The 17,465-nt window shown below is 37.7% G+C and overlaps 1 protein-coding gene across 1 annotated transcript; it reads left to right on the forward strand.

The window, feature by feature from the left end:
- The first annotated feature begins 13,453 nt into the window (after positions 1–13,453).
- On the forward strand, positions 13,454–15,725 carry LOC130676348 (uncharacterized). The gene is made up of 5 exons (XM_057482501.1): positions 13,454–13,613; positions 13,695–14,726; positions 15,007–15,222; positions 15,293–15,493; positions 15,571–15,725. Exons 1-5 carry the CDS (start codon positions 13,454–13,456, stop codon positions 15,723–15,725), a joined length of 1,764 nt encoding a protein of 587 aa, XP_057338484.1.
- The last annotated feature ends 1,740 nt before the right edge of the window (positions 15,726–17,465 follow it).

Below are 17,465 nucleotides of genomic sequence, written 5' to 3' on the forward strand. Positions count from 1 at the left end.
CAGCTGACGTATAATCCACCGTGCTATAGTCAGCTGATTATTATCTTTCTTCAAGATGTTGGATTAGCGACAATTTACCGTGTTTTCAGGTAGGAGGAAATGACTGAATATCTTTTTTTTTTTTTCGTGCTTGGGAGGCTATCACCGCTTAACCCACCCACGGAACCCAAGCTGACGTTCACCTAGCTTTATAACACAACACTCTGATGCATTCCACTAATTATCGCTTGAGAGGAAATTGGTCATGTAAATCTGTCGCTGGCTCCCGGACTATTACCTGCAGTCCGCGCATATGTATATCCATAGTTTAGTCTAGTCACGAAGTTGAAAACCTGCAAAAAATAGTTACAGGTCTCCTAAAAATTTAGTTGATGGCTTAAATGATCCGGAATGGTGTCTAGAAATAATTTTTTTTTTAATTTTTAGCTATTACTGATTTCATATTCTTGTTAGGCATTGTATTATTACTTATCAAATTTTTTCATGTCGTTTGTTTATAAATTTTTTTTATACAAATGGATTAATTAAATATTTTGGAACAATTTTTTTTACCAAATGTTAGGGTGAGAAGATAATGATTAAAAAAAAATCTTTCTTAAAAACAATATCTTATTGTTTATAATCGTTATTTTCATATTGTGATTGTTTAAATAAATAATTCAGGAATTGTTTTTTTTCAAAAAATTGTAATTTGCATTTCTAAATATAATGGCAGAAAAAAATTTTTTTTGCCATATTATTGCAGGTTGTGGTTTTCGTCATTTTTTTTGTGTTTTAGAAAAACGCTAAAATGAAGAATAAAATTGTTTATAACAAACTGTAAAGGAAATAAATGAATAAATTGTTGAAAAATTTTTTTTGTGCCATTATATTGAGAAATGCAAATTATGATTTTTAGAAAAAAAATGATCCCTTAATCATTTATTTAAACAATCAAAATATGAAAATAACGTTTATAAACAACAAGATATTGATTTCAAGAAAAAATATTTTTTTTTTAAATCATTTTCTTACGCTAACGATATGGCGAAAAAAAAATGTTCAAAAATATTAAATTAATTGTTGTGTTTAAGAGAAATTTATAAATAAACGACACATGAAAAAATTTGAAAAGTAATAATATAATGCCTAACATGAATATGAAATCAGTAATAGCTTAAAATTAAGAAAAAAATTATTTCTGTTACGTTCTGGCTTTAATTAAATTTAAATGAAAATTTTTAGATATTTTCCGCCGCAGGGGGCGAATAATCGATTCGACACTTCTTAAAATCATAATTGAATAATGAATTAATGAATCGTTACTTTGTTGGCGATATTATTTTTATTCACCACCAACAATGTAACGGAAATCTCTTGCGATAAGAGAGTCACCGTGGCTTGCGGATAGTCTAAACAGATGACGATGCATGAGACCCGGGCCACGACGATTCTCTCATAGGAAACCTAAGATGCAACGTTAACATTTTTGATAGTGTATTATACCAAGGAGTATTATGTATTATAACAACGTTCTTGTAACCAGATCGGTGGGGGTCGAAGTAGGTCCGGCTCTCAGGCTATCAGTATAATAAAATTTAAAAAGTTAAAAAAAAATAAAAATTTTAATATTAAAATTTTTTTTCGAAATTTGACTTTTTTCTTAAATTTTAGAATTTTATTATACTGGCAAAAAGAATTAGTATATGAGATTTGTTCCTTATCCTATTGCTTCCACAGGAAAAATCCAAATTGCAGCGCCTATTTTTCTTTTTCGTGTACGACATTTCATAAATGGCAGAAGAATAAATCAATGATGAGAATTCAACACCAGCGATATCAATTTCCGTTGTGATCAGCATTCAAGATGTCCAGAAAAGGAAGCAATAGATTTTAATTTGATTTTATACCAAATTAATATTTCTAAACTATACTCAATAATATTTTTGGGATAATTAATCATCATTTCTACAACAATGTATTTCTTCAATGTCATAAATTTTTTCAATTACCATTTGTTTTCATAATTTAAATTCAAAAATAAAATTACTATAATAATGAAATTGACAGAAGCCTGAAAGTTTTCAATTTGTAAATCAATTACTCAAATATTATTCGAAAATAATATTTACAGAAAATCACACTCACTTATCAAAAAGCCCTTTAAGACCAGGGCCGAAGCCTTAAAAAGTGAAAAAAATAATAGTAGGATCAAACCCATTAGAAAAGGAGCCAAGTTTTTGGTTTTTTATTTTAATTTTTTTAAAAAATTTTTCTGTTTCTACGAAATTTGGTAGAAACTGACCTTATTTTTTTGCCTTATTTTAACTTAATATCAAAATAGCACCTTAATTTTCAATGGAAAATTCTCGCGTCAAAATATCAGCTTTTTTCAAAAAGTCGGAGAGCTTTTTGTTCGTTGAAATCTCTACTTTCTGATTGTTGTAAAAAAATATACATTACTATAGTAAATATTCTCAGAAAATGCAAAAAAATGGAAATACTTGAATTCGAAATTTTTTTTTCAATCACTATGTACAATTTCATCAAAAAAATGTGATTGCTGCAATTTTTTATTTATATATAGTGGAAACCTAAACATGCAAACCTTCTCAACAAGACAATTTATGGATAAATTGAGAAAAATATAGATAGCCCGAACTGGGAATCGAACCCAGACCAATTCGGTATTGCGCCGAGTGCTCTACCAGTTGAGCCATCCGGCACTATACTATATTCCGTTCAATTTGATCTATAACTTATTAAGCCACACCATCCATCGTACGGTAATACATCATTTAAATATAGTGGAAACCTAAACATGCAAACATGCAAATAACCTTGTCAGTAAGACAATTTATAGATAAATTGAGGAAAATATAGATAGCCCGAACTGGGAATCGAACCCAGACTAATTCGGTATCGCGCCAAGTGCTCTACCATTTGAGCTATCCGGCACTATATCTCTTAAAGTAACTCAGCCTGCACATGTATTTTTAAAAACGGTGTTGTACACTGCTCCGTATTTCGAATATAGGATGAAAATCCTACTCTTATTTCTTTTGGTTTTAAAAATTATCGACCCTGGTCTATTGTATCCGTTATAATTTTTTTTTTAATGTTGAGTTAATTTTTTTTTAATATAAAAGATAATGATTGTCTTACTTACCAAGTATTTTCAACTGATTTTAATTTTGAATGGCGATTGTAAGTAAAGCCATCAAAATTTAAATTATTGGGAGCGTGAATTTTTCTTTTATTATTCGGAAGACCCATGTTACCCAAGTTAATGCGTAACAAGAAATAAATCATTTTGCATTCGTTTCCTATAAATTTTTATTTAGCGATAGCCGATTGTTTTTTCACGTAATTGAATGGGGAATATAGGTAGGTCAAATTCCTAATGATATTCCGCCATTTTTTAAAAATAATATTGTAGATATTCAATTATATATTTTATCAATGACATTAAATTTCACATTACAAATATGAAAGAATTATGTCTAATAATTATAGCACATCATCTTTTATTCCGGTTGGGAATTCGCGCAGTGATTAATAATTGAGTTTGAAAATTTACTTCCTTAAATACGAGTTCAAGATGCGTCATTTTTTATTATATGGCTGGAAATTTCCACAGTGCAAATTCCCAAGGATAGATTTTTAACGATCAAATGTGAGCTTAAAAGAAAATTTAAGTTTCCGGTTGGAAATTTGCACGCTCCAAATTCCCCAATATTTATTTACGCTTAAAAGTATTTTACTTAAATGATTAACTGTAAGTTATTATATGTAGCTTTATTTTTTATCTTTTTATGTAAATTCATTATTAATTTAAATATTTTCAACGTTTTCAATATTTAAATTTATTTTCTGTATTGCCAACTTTATTGATAGTCTATCCCGACCTTGCAGGTTCCTAGATCGGAACCCACATGTACCAACTTGAAAAAACGCTTAACAAAATACTAGAACGGTGTACATCCTCGTCGAGGTGGGAGGCCACGGGGATAGGTACCCATCCGATCAAGACCGATCTCTATACACGCTATTTTTTACGTAGCGTCATATAACGTATAGGATGGCCTAATCTTTACAATACAATTTTACTAATGTTGTCAATGCTGGCTTCACTAGGACATAAAAGGTGAATTGCATTGAGCAGTCGAAATAAACATGACTTACCTTGCGTTGCAGGCGGACAAGCCTGTAACCTCAAACTCGACACTTCGACGTTGATTGCGATCCGCTCGTTCAACAATGTGCATTTAACTTAAAAGCGTGGTAATAATTGAGGTGTAAATAATACTAAATAAAACAAGGAAGGTTCAAAGTTCAACGTAACAAAGAGTTTTATTTAAACCAGCTCACTCCGAGCGATCAGAAATACCTTTCCGCCAATTATTTACACTATTCACAAACTGGCCAACGTGGCATAAATCTTTAGTGATAAAATATTAAGCAACGCAGTTAACTATCGTACAATAGACTTTCAATAATTCAATATGCCGATATTCTACGCAGGAAATTGTTGACAACGAACCGTTTCTCGTGGCGCGTCAATCAATAGTGGCTTGCCTTCCATCCATAATTCCTCTGGTTCCTTAATTTACGATTGACCAGCTTCGTGGTGCCTAGGGAATCGCTAGGGCTTATCGGAATCACAACATCTGCAACAATGGAGCGAAACCACACTCAATCGCTCGATAACAAGATCGAATACAACATGTTAAGTTTTTCCCCTCAAAGATGACGCCACATAGGCTAATCTGGCCTCATTTAAATAATGAGCCAGCCGCGTATGTCCCTACAAGGTGGACTGCAGGGCACGGGACCATAGTCTGTTCCAGTGGGTCGACTTATAATCTACTGAGGTGGAGCATTGCGCCTCCAGGGAAAGAGAAGACTTTGCCCATTACGTGGTAATGGGAGTCTGAGTTTTCGTACGACTAGAAAGTCGTAGCGTACGTAGATACCTCTTGATTGTCGCGACGTCGGTTAGCTAATTTCGATTGAATCGTGCATAAGAAAAGATCGAAGCTCAAATGACGCCTCGTCACAGCCTCCCTTCCTTAGCTAAACTACTTCTTGACAAGCTCTGGACGTCTCGATGCTGGTCGTCCTTCTATTTCACTGCTTGACAACACGACAAATGAGAAGACACAAGGGGAAGGACAACACAAGGATTGGAACTGGCATTAAGACACGTGTCGGAACTCAGTGGGTGGATACTAGACTACTTAATAATTGATTCTTAATAACTACTTACTTATGGACTATGTCCGGCGTCGGACGTGCGAGATAAATCAAAGGAGAAAAATAGATCTTTGCGGCTCTTAGGGTAACGGTGCATAAGAAAATTTTGTCTTCATTAACAGAGTGCAGTACAAAACAATGGGAACTCTGTTCCTTACAAAGGTGCGAGTAAAAAAAAATATAATAATAATAATAATAATATAAAAGGAATAGTAAAAAAATTAAAATAAAGGCAAAAAAGAAAAAAAATAAATCGGTTGAATGGACCGCGTAGTGATGGCTGGCTTCCTCAGCCATCCTGCTAGCATCTGACGCACATTGGGCAGTCACTATTGAAGAGCCCTAGTGGTGTCGCGCACACGCAATACCCTCGGCGAGGCGAGTATAGGCCTCGTGCGGCCAAGGACAATCTAATGTCGTGAAGCCGGGGGCATTGCACACTTCGCATATGTCCCGTTGTCTAGGTAATGGGCACCGTCTCCAGGGGTGCCCCGCTACTTCACAGTTTAAGCAACCGGGCGCCTCTGTGGGGCGAGGGTGGTTCCGGTTTGGTCGGCGCCGTTCCTCTACTGTTTGCACTGGTGAGGCTGGTGGAGTTGTTGGCAATTGTGCCGGCGGCGGAGTCAGCGGGCAGGCCAGTGGTGGCGTCGGTGAATCGTTTGGACCTGGTCTGGTGGGGGTGAGGGCATGGACGATGCCACGGCACATTATCTTATCTCGGTGAGGCACATGGTAGATATCTTGACCGAGTGTGGTTATCTTGGCTGCGTGAAGCATGCTAGAATTTGAAAGAGGGGTTTTTGTGGCGTTGATCCGTTTCGACCGCCTTACTTACTTCAAGTCGTTAATAAAGTTTTTACCGAGGGAGGAACCGTCGTCGGTTTGGAGTTCGACTACCAACGGTGACAAAACGCGTTTAACGGTGACAGGACCTCGGAAACAAGGGGCCAGTTTTGAGATGTTATGGTCGACCTTTTTGCTCAATTGACAGTTCGGGAAGTATACCAGATCACCGACTTCGAATTGTCACCACGCGGTTTCGCGATTTGTCATAGTATTTCGCTTGCGACACGGTGGCTCGGGTCATGTGGTTTTCCACGAGGTAACGCGATTCCGTGAGTTTACCCGCTCGGTCGATTTGTTCCGACACGGTATCGGGACCGTTTCCTAACCGTCAAGTGCCATTAGCTGGTAACTCCTTTCCATGATTCAAATACGCGGGGGAAACTCCCAACAATGAGTGAACCATAAACGCGGCTAGAAGGGTATTTAAGTTTCTATTTACCCGTTCTACCGGGTTTGCCTGCGGATGGCAAATCGGCATCGTAATTAGAGTGATTTTCCTATCGGCGGTGAACGCCTTTACGTCTTTGTTTAGGAATTCTGTCCCATTGTAACGAACAATGGCTTGCGGTGTTCCCCAGCGGGTGCAAACCGTACGTAGACAATCGACTACCTTTGCCCCAGTGGCACTAGGAACAGCGAATCTCTCGAGGTAGCGAGTGAACATGTCTTCGATGACAACGATGGCGGTTTTACCTGACTTAGACTGAGGAAATGGACCAACAGTATAGATGGATAAAAGTTTTCATGGCCCGATAAGGGGTCGTTTTCCCATAGACCCAATAGCCTTCAACTGGTCTGACTTCACTAATCGACATGTCTGGCACGAGCGTACGTAGTCTTTGATATCGGCAAACATACCCGGCCAATGGTACAACGTCGAGACTCGGTAATACGTTTTTTCTATGCCAAGGTGACCCGCGGAGACTTCGTCATGATGGAATTAAATGATACCCAGGACCTGGTCTGTTTTAACAACTTGCTTCCACTCGCTCTGGTCTCTCAGCGTAGCTTTGAGGGGGTTCGGTCTGCGATAATATAGCGCACCGTCGACTATCTTCCAATCGGGTAATGTCTCTGGGTGTTTCTAAACCGTTTCGAACTTACGGTCATACCACGTGGAGGACTCCATTCCACTGAGTGCGATAGGTTCGGGTGTGTCAGGGGGGTAGTTTTCGTAGAGGCGAGATAGTGCATCAGGGACCTCATTTTCAGTCCGCCTACGATGTACTATGGTAATGTTCTGTAGCAGTAGCTCAGCTGCCCATCTAGCGACTCTACCGGTCGCATCCTTCAGTGTTCGCAGCTACTTGAGGGCGCTGTGATCGGTCACTACCATATACGGTACCCCTTCAAGATAGCACTTGAACTTGCGGGAGGCCCATACTACCGCGAGGCACTCCTTCTCGGTTGTTAGATAGTTGATTTCGGTGCCGCGTAGAGGTCTACTGTCTAGGGTGATTAGGTGTTCTTTTTCTGGTCCTTGTTGGGTCAGTTCGGCTCATAGCCCAGAATCAGAGGCGTCGGTATGCAGAACGAATGGCAACGTTGGGTCCGGCATGGACAGTACTGGAGTGTTGGCCAGTGCTCGCTTGAGGTCTTGGAATGCCGTTTCTTCGACTTTCGTCCACCTTCAGGGAACCTTTACACTGGTTAACTTGTTCACGGGTTCCTGGACCTTGGCTACATCTTTCAAGTGCCTGTGATACCAGTTGACGCAGCTGTTGAATCTGCGTAGATCTTTTTGGTTGGTCAGTCTTGGAAAATTTAGGATTGGTGCGATGTTCTCCGGGTCGGGTTGGACTCCTTTTTCGTCGACGAGGTACTTGAAGAAACTAACTCGAGTTTGCCCGAAGTGGCTTTTCTTGCGGTTAACTAGCAACTTAGCTTCCTGAAGTATTTCGAAGACCAATTTCAATAACAGCAAGTGCTCGTCCAGCGTTTTGGAGATGATGATTCAATCATCGAGGTACGCAAACACTTTCTCGATGAGGTCTCCTCGGCCGATATCGTTTGACTTCTGTAACAACCGGCTGCGTAGTGTATCTGTCAATCTTTGGAAGGTTGAGGGTGCTCCAGTTAGCCCATAGGGCATGCGAATAAATTCAAACAGGCCCATTCCTTCTACTGCAAAGGTGGTTAGGGGTTGACCCTTAGAGTCCATCGTCACCTGATGGAATGCCTCTCTCAGATCAGTGGTCGATATCAACGTTGCTTTCCTGAAAGCATCCAAGATTGCCGACGTGAAGGGGATCGGGTAAGCAGGTTTCTCAGTTTTGTCATTTACGGGCGTATAGTCTACGCAGAAACGCCAAGATCCATCTTGTTTCTTGACCATTACCGGCTAGCAAGGCCACGCGCTTTTGCTACGTTGAATAAAAATCTTTTCAAGCAAGCGGGTGACTTCGTCGTGTAGCGCTTTCTGCACAATGTGAGATTGTCTCGGTTTCTCCTGGACAGGGACGTCGTCGAGCAACTCGATCTCGTAGGATACAATGTCTGTCAGGCCCATGTCAATTTGATCCACGAGTGCGAATTGTTCGTCTAGGAACTTTTCGAGTTTCTGGGTCTCTCCTTCCGACAGTGTTCTAAGTACTGAGAGCGAGTCAGCGATGCTTTTCCACTTGATGGGATGCTGGACATCGGAGTATGTAGAGTACCACGTGGACTGGTAGGTGTCGATGATGATCTTCCAGTGTTTACAGAAATCCATTCCCTTGATGATATCACAGCTCAGCGATGGGAGGATGGTGAACCATTATGAACCTTGTCCACCATCAACGTTGATGATAAAGGGGGCGCCAGCTTTGGGATATACTGTGTGAGCGTCTGCCAAACGCACACCCGCTCTACACACCCAGTCAGGCTTCGGGGTTTTTGCAACGTACTCTATCACCCTCTCGAATGCCAGTAAGGACAAGAAAGTTCTTTCAGCCCCCGTGTCGATGATACCGTTACTTTGGCCGTTTCCGGGGCTGGCTGGAAACCGTTTGCCGCTACGTAGAAATCGGTTTTGACTGGTCATACCTGGTTGGGTTTTCCTGACGAACAGGGGTCTCCGAGCTCGTAAACTGAGCTACCTAAAAGTGAGACTCGCTCCTGCACTGAGGTGAGAGTGTGATGAACCGAGGACACCCCCCCTCCTCCCATCACTCTCTTCATCCCAGTCGTACTCAGACCCGAAATATTCCACTTCGTCTTCGTACTTGTTCGACTCTAGCTTCAAAATAGCAAGTATTGGGACGTTCTCCGAGAACTCCGAATCAAGTTGCTTTTCCGAACCGATCAAGTTGTGTTTTGTTGCTCTCGATCCGGTCTGCCGCGTGGTGGTGAATCATTCAACGTTGTTTCACATCGGATGGGATCTATTTGGGTGGGGTGAACATTTTTCACGTGGATTTTTGGAGACTTACTGACGGATAGCGAGGTGATCAGAGATGTTTCTACGTTGTCCTTCTTACCCGTCTTTACGCCGATCTGTCCCTAGGCAACGAGTTTGGTTCCCGGGAGGCTGTGTAGTTGGCGGATTCTTGCGATCCCTCGACACGTGTCCACGTGCTCCACACTTGTAGCAGATTACCTCAGGGTTCGTTACCGATATTGGGGGTAGTTCCAGTCGCTCGACATTGGGTCGATCCTGCTGTGTATTACCTTGGGGACCTTTTGACTCTTTGACCGCCGCTACTTCCTGTTGTTACTTTCTTATTTGTACTTAGTGAAACGCGATTTGCTCTGCATTCGGGTTGCTGTTTCTTCGTTGGCATCTCCGATTGTTTTATGAACTTCTTTTTCCCATGTTTGGGCTGTTTGGTCGATTTTGGACGACGTCGAGAATTCTGGGTGCAGTAGGAGGCGCGTCTGTCTCTTCCTCGTGTATGTTCACTAGGCCCGGGGCTCCGGCGTAGTTGAGTAGGGGTTAGTTTTCTCGGACCCTTGGTCGAGTCGATCTTGCTTCGTATTTTGCGTTCACTTCTTCCGCATGGTTAAGTTCGACCACCAGATATTTAAAAGCTTGGATGAGTCCAAACTGCATTCCAAGGGAGGTACGTTCGTGTAACCCGCTCTGAATTCTTTCTATTTGAGTATACGTGGGGACTTTCAATGTTAGTTGACCTCACGCATGTGAGCTGTGTAGGCGACGCCCGTTTCTGTTGACAGCTGGTTCCTTGCTGCGATTCCCGCGTGGATTTCGGGGTCACCTCTTCTTTTGCCGAACTATCTCTGGAAAGCGATCTCGAAATCTTGCCAGCTTCTCCAATTTTGGTACTCGGCCTCATAAAAATCCACTGCCTCCTTCTCTAGTAGTTCGGGCAATACGCTGAGTGCCTCTCGTTCTGTCCAGTTCAATGTGATGATCTAACAGTTAACCGACCGTAGGAAATGTTGTGTGGTTAAATTTCTCGATAGGAATTTTAAGTTTCAGTCTCGGGCCATTTTGATAATGCTGGCATTCTGGCCCTCGACTGTTCTGTTGTTGCATGAGTTCGTGGGTAACGTATACGTAGAGTTTGCTGGTACCTCGCGGGGCGTCCACGCTGCTCCAAGAGGCGTTTGACTTACGTTCGTGGCGCTGAGCAACGTAGTGCGGAACGGATTGCGTAATACATTCGGCGGGTCTCGCGTGGTTGCACCTGGTGCAAATTGTACGCGGGGATTGGGGGTGGGTGGGACCTGTTACGTTCTGGCTTTAATTAAATTTAAATAAAAATTTTTAGGAATTTTTTTTTTGAAGTCTCGAATTATTTATTCGCCGCAGTATCGTCGAATATAGTCGTTGCCTGGTTCGGAGCCCGTGACCGCTGGGGTCCGGGTGAAACCTAAAAAGCGTATCCGTTATTAGTATCATACTATATTGGTTCTCCAGGTGGTTGTTTTCTATCCGGTCGTCCATCTGGCAGAAACGATCGGTTAAGGCCTTGATGTCTCTACAGAGCTCCACCAGCGCTGAGTCTGCGTCACGGCAGTAGTTATCGAACTTTTCTCAAAGGAGTTCGATGCTACGATCAATCTGAGTAGCATTCCCGCGTTCCGTGGAGGTGGGGTTTGCTCTGGTGCAACGTAATTCGATGACGGGGTACTGGAGTTTAGCGTAGGGGTTTGGCTAGATCGCGTCCCAGTACACTTGCTGGGGTATACGTAGTTGAGGGACTGGCCGTGGGGTTCGCCCGCCCTGGGGTGTAAGCCCAGTGAGTATCTAGTGTCCTACGTAGCGTGGTTCCGACCCAGGAGTTAATATAGCTTAACCCGGAGGTCAGGGATGCAGTCGCGTGCACCAGTGCTGGGTCCTGGATGGGTCTTCCGGACGCGGAAAATTCAGTGAGGTCTCTCGAAGTTTTATTCTGGTCCTACATGGTCAAGGCGAGGGGGGTACCAGATAATAAAAAAAAATTTTCGACCAAAAAAAATTTCGACAGGACTTCTCACACGAATATGCAAAATAAAATTTTTCAAATAAAAGGTATTCGAAAAGGAATCAAAATCAAAAAAAATTTTTCGGGATTGTCGAAAAAAAGAAAAAAAAATGTGCAGATGATTTTATTTTCGAAAAAGAATCGGGAAAAAAAACTTTTCGAAGAAAAAAAAATTTTTTAAATAAATTTACTAAGGTAAAGTACCCAGTACTGGAACACTTCAAAAATGGGACCAGTAGTTGAACATACTTTTAGAATTGTTGTTATATAAAATCCGTATATATATTGTGAGTAATATGCGCATGTTATAATTATTCAATGATACAGTAATTGATTTCTGAAGGTTTTTTCAATTATAAATCAAAAAAATTATAAATTTTTTAACTTTAACCCGTCAGCACTCCCGTTATGAGCATTTTCCTCACGCTCGATTTAAAACATGAATAACTTTTTTTTTTTAAATGGAACGAATAGTTGAAATTTTTTCTATCCTTGAATAGTTTTATCTATTTTCAGATTCCGCTTGAACAAAATTTGTTTGGTTGTCATAGAAATTATAAAAAAAATTTTTTTTTATGCTCTTCAAAAAATGTGAGCATTTTCCTCATCACGGGCGTAAAGACGTAAGTAAAAAAATTCTATGTTCGGTTACTCTCGTGACTGCTCGTATACTTTCGGCAGTCTGCGGCGTGCGGAGTTGTTCGGTTGAATTCATTAAAGTTTAAATTACGTTTATTAATCGTCAATAAATTACAATTATCATTTATTTATTTTTTATTATTCTTATAATACATAGAGTAATTAATTTATGAAAAATATTTTCTTGCTTAAAATTTGAAAAAATTTGTTTGGTGCCTAGGCCTTAAGGGGTAACGGTAACCCATTTTAAATTCAATTTAATTTACGGACAAACACTAGAAACCTAAAATAGAGAGTCTTTAGCGTTTTTTAAAACCTTAACAGAGGGCTAGAAATTTCGTATATCAAAAATTCTTATTCGTCTCTGAGAAAAATTGTTTTAAAATTCTCATTTACTCAACGAGTGCAACAAAGATAGTCCCGTTTGTTTTTCTGGGTGTGAGAAAGAGGTCCGGTAGCGTATTCCCTTAAGCGTGAGCAAAACTCTCATCACGGGCGTAAAGTATATCGAAAAGCTGACGGGAGTGCTGACGGGTTAAAGTTGACATGTCGAGAACAGCCGATAGATGCTATTTTTTTCATGAAAAAGATACTATATCGTAAACCGAACAATCAGTAAAAAAAACGGTACATCATCATTTCAAGTAAAAATAATTGTACCCCCAATGAAATAGTCTTTTCTAAATACCATATATTTTTTGTAAAGACATAAATTAAAATTTTTATATTAAATTTTAGCGTCTCACTATACCTCCCAATGTTCAAAGGGATACCCAAAAGTTGAACAAGATGGCGTTACGCGTTTCAGTATTGGGTATATGTTATTTTCATGGGAGCAGTATGTGAACAGCATGAAATTTATCCTAGTGCAATAACAAATAATTTAATTTAATTATTTATATTTAAAAAAAAATATACGAAAATAAAGTATAAGTGATTCATCAACAATTAGTGTCATAATTTTAAGTGATTTCATGTGAAAACATATCTATTTCATAAAAATAAATTTTTTTAATTTCCTAACTAAAAAAAGTTCACAACATATAGGTAAGGTGAAAATTGTGAATAACATTTATTTATTAATAAAAAATAATCCGTTAAAAATAGTAAAATTTACAATTATGTTTGTTAAATATTATATTTTTTTGGTTTTTTAGATCAATTGTGGTTTAATATCACAGCAAGATGCCTATGCGCCAGGCAAAAAAGTCAGGTGAAAAATCTAATTCAAAAAATACTGCGGGCACAAAAACAGTCTCTAAGGACAGTGGAAAGGTAAAGAAAAAACTATTAAGAAATCCGAAAAATCCTGGACTCCAGAAATGATGTACCAAGCTATGGAAGCAGCGGGCAGTTCCATGACTCTTTCCGAGGCTGCGAGAATATTTGGAGTACCTAAAAGTACTCTATCGCTGAAGTCGAGGTGTTTTACACCTATTGATTGCAGAAAAGGTCCGTCAACTATCCTGAGCAGTGAGGAAGAGAGTAATATTGAGAATTAGATAATTTACTGTGCTGACAGGGGCTTTCCAGTGACTAAAAATCATCTATTTGACTGTGTTCAAGATTATTTAGTAAGGAGCAAGAAAAAGAACCCCTTTAAAAATAATCGACCAGGAAAGCATTGGTACAATGCTTTTATGAAACGTCATCCATCATTAACGAAAAGGATTTCTCAAAATTTAACTACTACCAGAGCAGCTGTCACCGAAACTGATCTTCGCGGGTGGTTTTCTACAGTTCTCGATTATTTGGAGAAGAAAAACTTACTGTCCATTGATGCTAAGCAAGTATTTAACCTTGATGAAAGTGCCTTCATGATGGTACCTAAAGATAATACTGTAATTACTAAGAAAGGAGCAAAATCAGTATATCAAATAGTCAGTGCCAGTGACAAAGCCTGCATAACTACGTTGATAACTGCTTCTGCTTCTGGTGAAATGGCACCACCTATGATTTCGTTTGACAGTAAAAAAGCTCCAAAAAAAAATATTTTGGATAATATTCCTAACGGGTGGGGAGTCGGTCATACTGAAAGTGGCTGGATGACAGCGGAGAGCTTTTACTATTACATAAAAAATGTATTCTTTAAGTGGTTGAAAGAAAACAACCATCCATTTCCTGTAGCTCTTTATGTTGACGGCCATTCCTTACACTGCACTCTTCCTCTGGTAGAATTATGTCAAAAAAATCAGATTGAATTGATAGCTTTGTATCCTAATGCAACCCATATAATTCAGCCACTGGATGTTGCATTATTTCGGCCTTTAAAAGCCTCTTATGCAAAAGAATACAGAAGGTATGAAATTGAGAATGATGTAGTCGACTTCAAAAAATGGATGTTTGCTTCAGTTTTAGAGAAAGCTCTCGAAGCTGTTGACTTTAGTAAAACTATTCAAAGTGGATTTCGTGCTACCGGCTTGTATCCATTTAATCCGGATGCTGTTAATTATGATGTCCTCAACAAAAATACCAAAAATAAAAATTGTTCCGAAGCGTGTACGTCAAATAATAGTGAAGATAACATAGAAATTGATTCAAATGTTCAGCGTCAAGTGGAATTTTTACAAATATTGGAAAACCAAATAATTCCGCGAAGTACACTTGATTTATTTAAAAAGCACGAGACAAATACATCTTGGACGGGTGACATTAAACTGGAAGGACTCTTCGAAGCGTGGTAAAAAGCATTACAACTTTGTGGTACAATATCATAATTTAAGTATTTCTTTCTATATTTGTTATAATATTTATGTTTGTATATATATAGCTATTAACAGTCGTAAAGAGAGTGCGCAAGATAGTCGTAACAGTGAAGAGTCGAATGAAGTATATGATAATTCTAACTTAATTAATATTAATGATTCAATTTATTCAGAATGTAGTTTAGATACACAAGAAAATGATAATGTAGCTATAGATTCTGAGCATACACTAGCAGTTGAAAATACGATTGACGGTGAATTATTGCAAAACAGTTCTCTTAAATACGATATATTAACAAATCCTACGTTAAGTATGGAAATCGTACAAGAGTCTAAACAAAACATTGTTTTTTTCCCGAATGAAGCATTATCTGACTTGATACAATCAGGTAAGATAGAACTACTAGACTAAATTTGAAATTTTATATAGTTTCGTTTAATAAATCTAATTATTTACAGACAGTTCCGAAGAATCAAGTTCTGTGAATGTAATGGAGTTAATTGTTGATACTAATTTAAGTATACATGAAAATAAATCTAATTTGCGATCAAATTCTCCATCTGTGTGTATTAATACACCTGAAATCACCGTCGAAGCAAGTGCTAATTCTAAGTTGAAGCATAAAGAGATAGAAAATATATTTGAAGGTTGTGAATCTGGTAAATTTCTAAGTATTATTGTAATTTCTCATATAGTTTTCGACTTAGTAATAACTAACTAATGTTTTCAGTTTTAGATTTATCATGTCACTCTAATAATTTGGATGAACCAAAGAATTTGTGGACTGATAATAGTAGTAAAACTACTCTAGCAAGTAGAATAAAAACAAGTACAATAAAAAAAAGAAAAGAAAAATGTCTGATGAAAATACTCCAATTGCTTGCACTGTAGATGAAATGTTGAAAGTATAAAAGAAAAAAGAAACTGCCAAAAAACTCAGAGAGGAGGAATTGTCTGAAAAAAGGGAAAAACAAAACATGAAGAAAATTCTAAAAGAAAAAGAGCTAACGGTAAAAAAACAATTCAATGAAACAAAAAAAAAATTGCTGCATGAAAAAAAAGACTTGATATCAGAGGTTAAAAGTGTGAAAAAAATTTTGAAAGATAGCAATGATATTTCGTCATAAACGAAGTTAAAATTACTTGAATCCCAGCTACAAGAATTGGAGAAATCCATTAAATTTCACGAGTTAACAACTTTACAAAAAACTTTACAAATTAAACAAGAAACTATTTAGATTTAAATGTTTAAAATATTGTTCTATCTTTGTAATAAAAAAATTATATTTATAGTAAATAAATAAAAGTATTTATGATTTTCAATTCACGTAACAGTTCATTTTTTATGTTGTTTTTAGTTCAGAATAATCAACTCATTAGCAATAAAAAATGTAGTTAACAAATTAAATACAAATATTTCTCATTTTTAAATGATCATATTAAGTATTTACAGTATTATTGTTAATATTATTCAATAATATGTTGTAATTCTTTTGAAATTTCAATAAAACATCGAAAAATTTTGGTGTGCCTATTGCCATATATTTTATTAGTTCAACTACTGCTCCCGGAGTGTTCCACTACTGCGCCTTGTCGGAGTTGATCGTTCAACTACTACTCCTTTCATAGTCTATCTTAAAAACGTTGTCAAAATATAAATATTCAATTATTTGCGTTATTTTACGCTTCAATCAATTCGAAATTGTTTATATTTTCATAAAAATCATTAATTTCAACTTATAACTACAACGGCCGTGGGACGATAAGTATACCGAATCGGCCCCAGATAGGGATCGGGCTCATTTTTTCAGGGAATGTTTGTACCCATGAGATACTTCGATGCTGCGAGTTTCAGGTCTTTATCTATAACCACTTCGGAGTAAACCGAAAAATACTGAAAATTAGAAAAAATTGATGTTCTCAGAGCGTACTTATTCGATTGATCTGAAAATTGGATATGTTTTGAGGGTTGATGGTAGCTATCTGGAAAAAAAATAAGAGCTATTTCGGCTCACAAAAACCTAAAAAAAAACGAGTTTATATTTTTAATTTCAATTTTTAAGCATCTTACCATTACGACACAGTTATGAAAATATTTTTTATGAATTCCTCATCCAATTTCCTATGAATCTATGGTCTTTCGAAATTTTTAAAAATGGTACTACATATTGAAAAAAATAAAAACCATTTTTTGCTCAAAAATCGGGTTTTTCTAATAATTTTACTCTTGAACTGATAAAATACAAAACTTACTCGTTTACTAAGGTAGAGAAAACCATAAAAGAAATAAAATATCCTTACATTATTAAAATAATTTCATTTAATGTACTTAACTATTATTAAAAACTCTACCAGTAACTGTAATGAGTAAATCAGTGTTCATTACTATTGTTTATGTAAATCAACGTTGTTTCAGAGAACTTAAACGTTCCCGCCCAATATTCAATGAATTTAACAACCACGAGATGGCACTGTAATTCGAAGTTGGTAACACTGTTTTTTTTTTCTGAAAAGTCACTAGATCTGTAGATGACCTAAAAATTACTGAGTGTTGACATTCCAAAGAATTGGCTGTACTATTATCTATATTTAGTAATTATTTTTAATGGTTTAAATAACTATTCAAGTGAA

The sequence above is a fragment of the Microplitis mediator genome, chromosome 10, assembly GCF_029852145.1.
Source record: "Microplitis mediator isolate UGA2020A chromosome 10, iyMicMedi2.1, whole genome shotgun sequence".
Taxonomy (NCBI): Eukaryota; Metazoa; Arthropoda; class Insecta; order Hymenoptera; family Braconidae; genus Microplitis; species Microplitis mediator.

Bases quoted from the DNA above. Each gene is read 5' to 3' on its own strand.
- LOC130676348 (XM_057482501.1), top strand. From the start codon at position 13,454: ATGTACCAAGCTATGGAAGCAGCGGGCAGTTCCATGACTCTTTCCGAG. The intron at 13,614-13,694 runs GTAATATTGAGA...ACTGTGTTCAAG, and splicing joins CCTGAGCAGTGAGGAAGAGA to ATTATTTAGTAAGGAGCAAG. The intron at 14,727-15,006 runs GTACACTTGATT...CAATTTATTCAG, and splicing joins AAACCAAATAATTCCGCGAA to AATGTAGTTTAGATACACAA.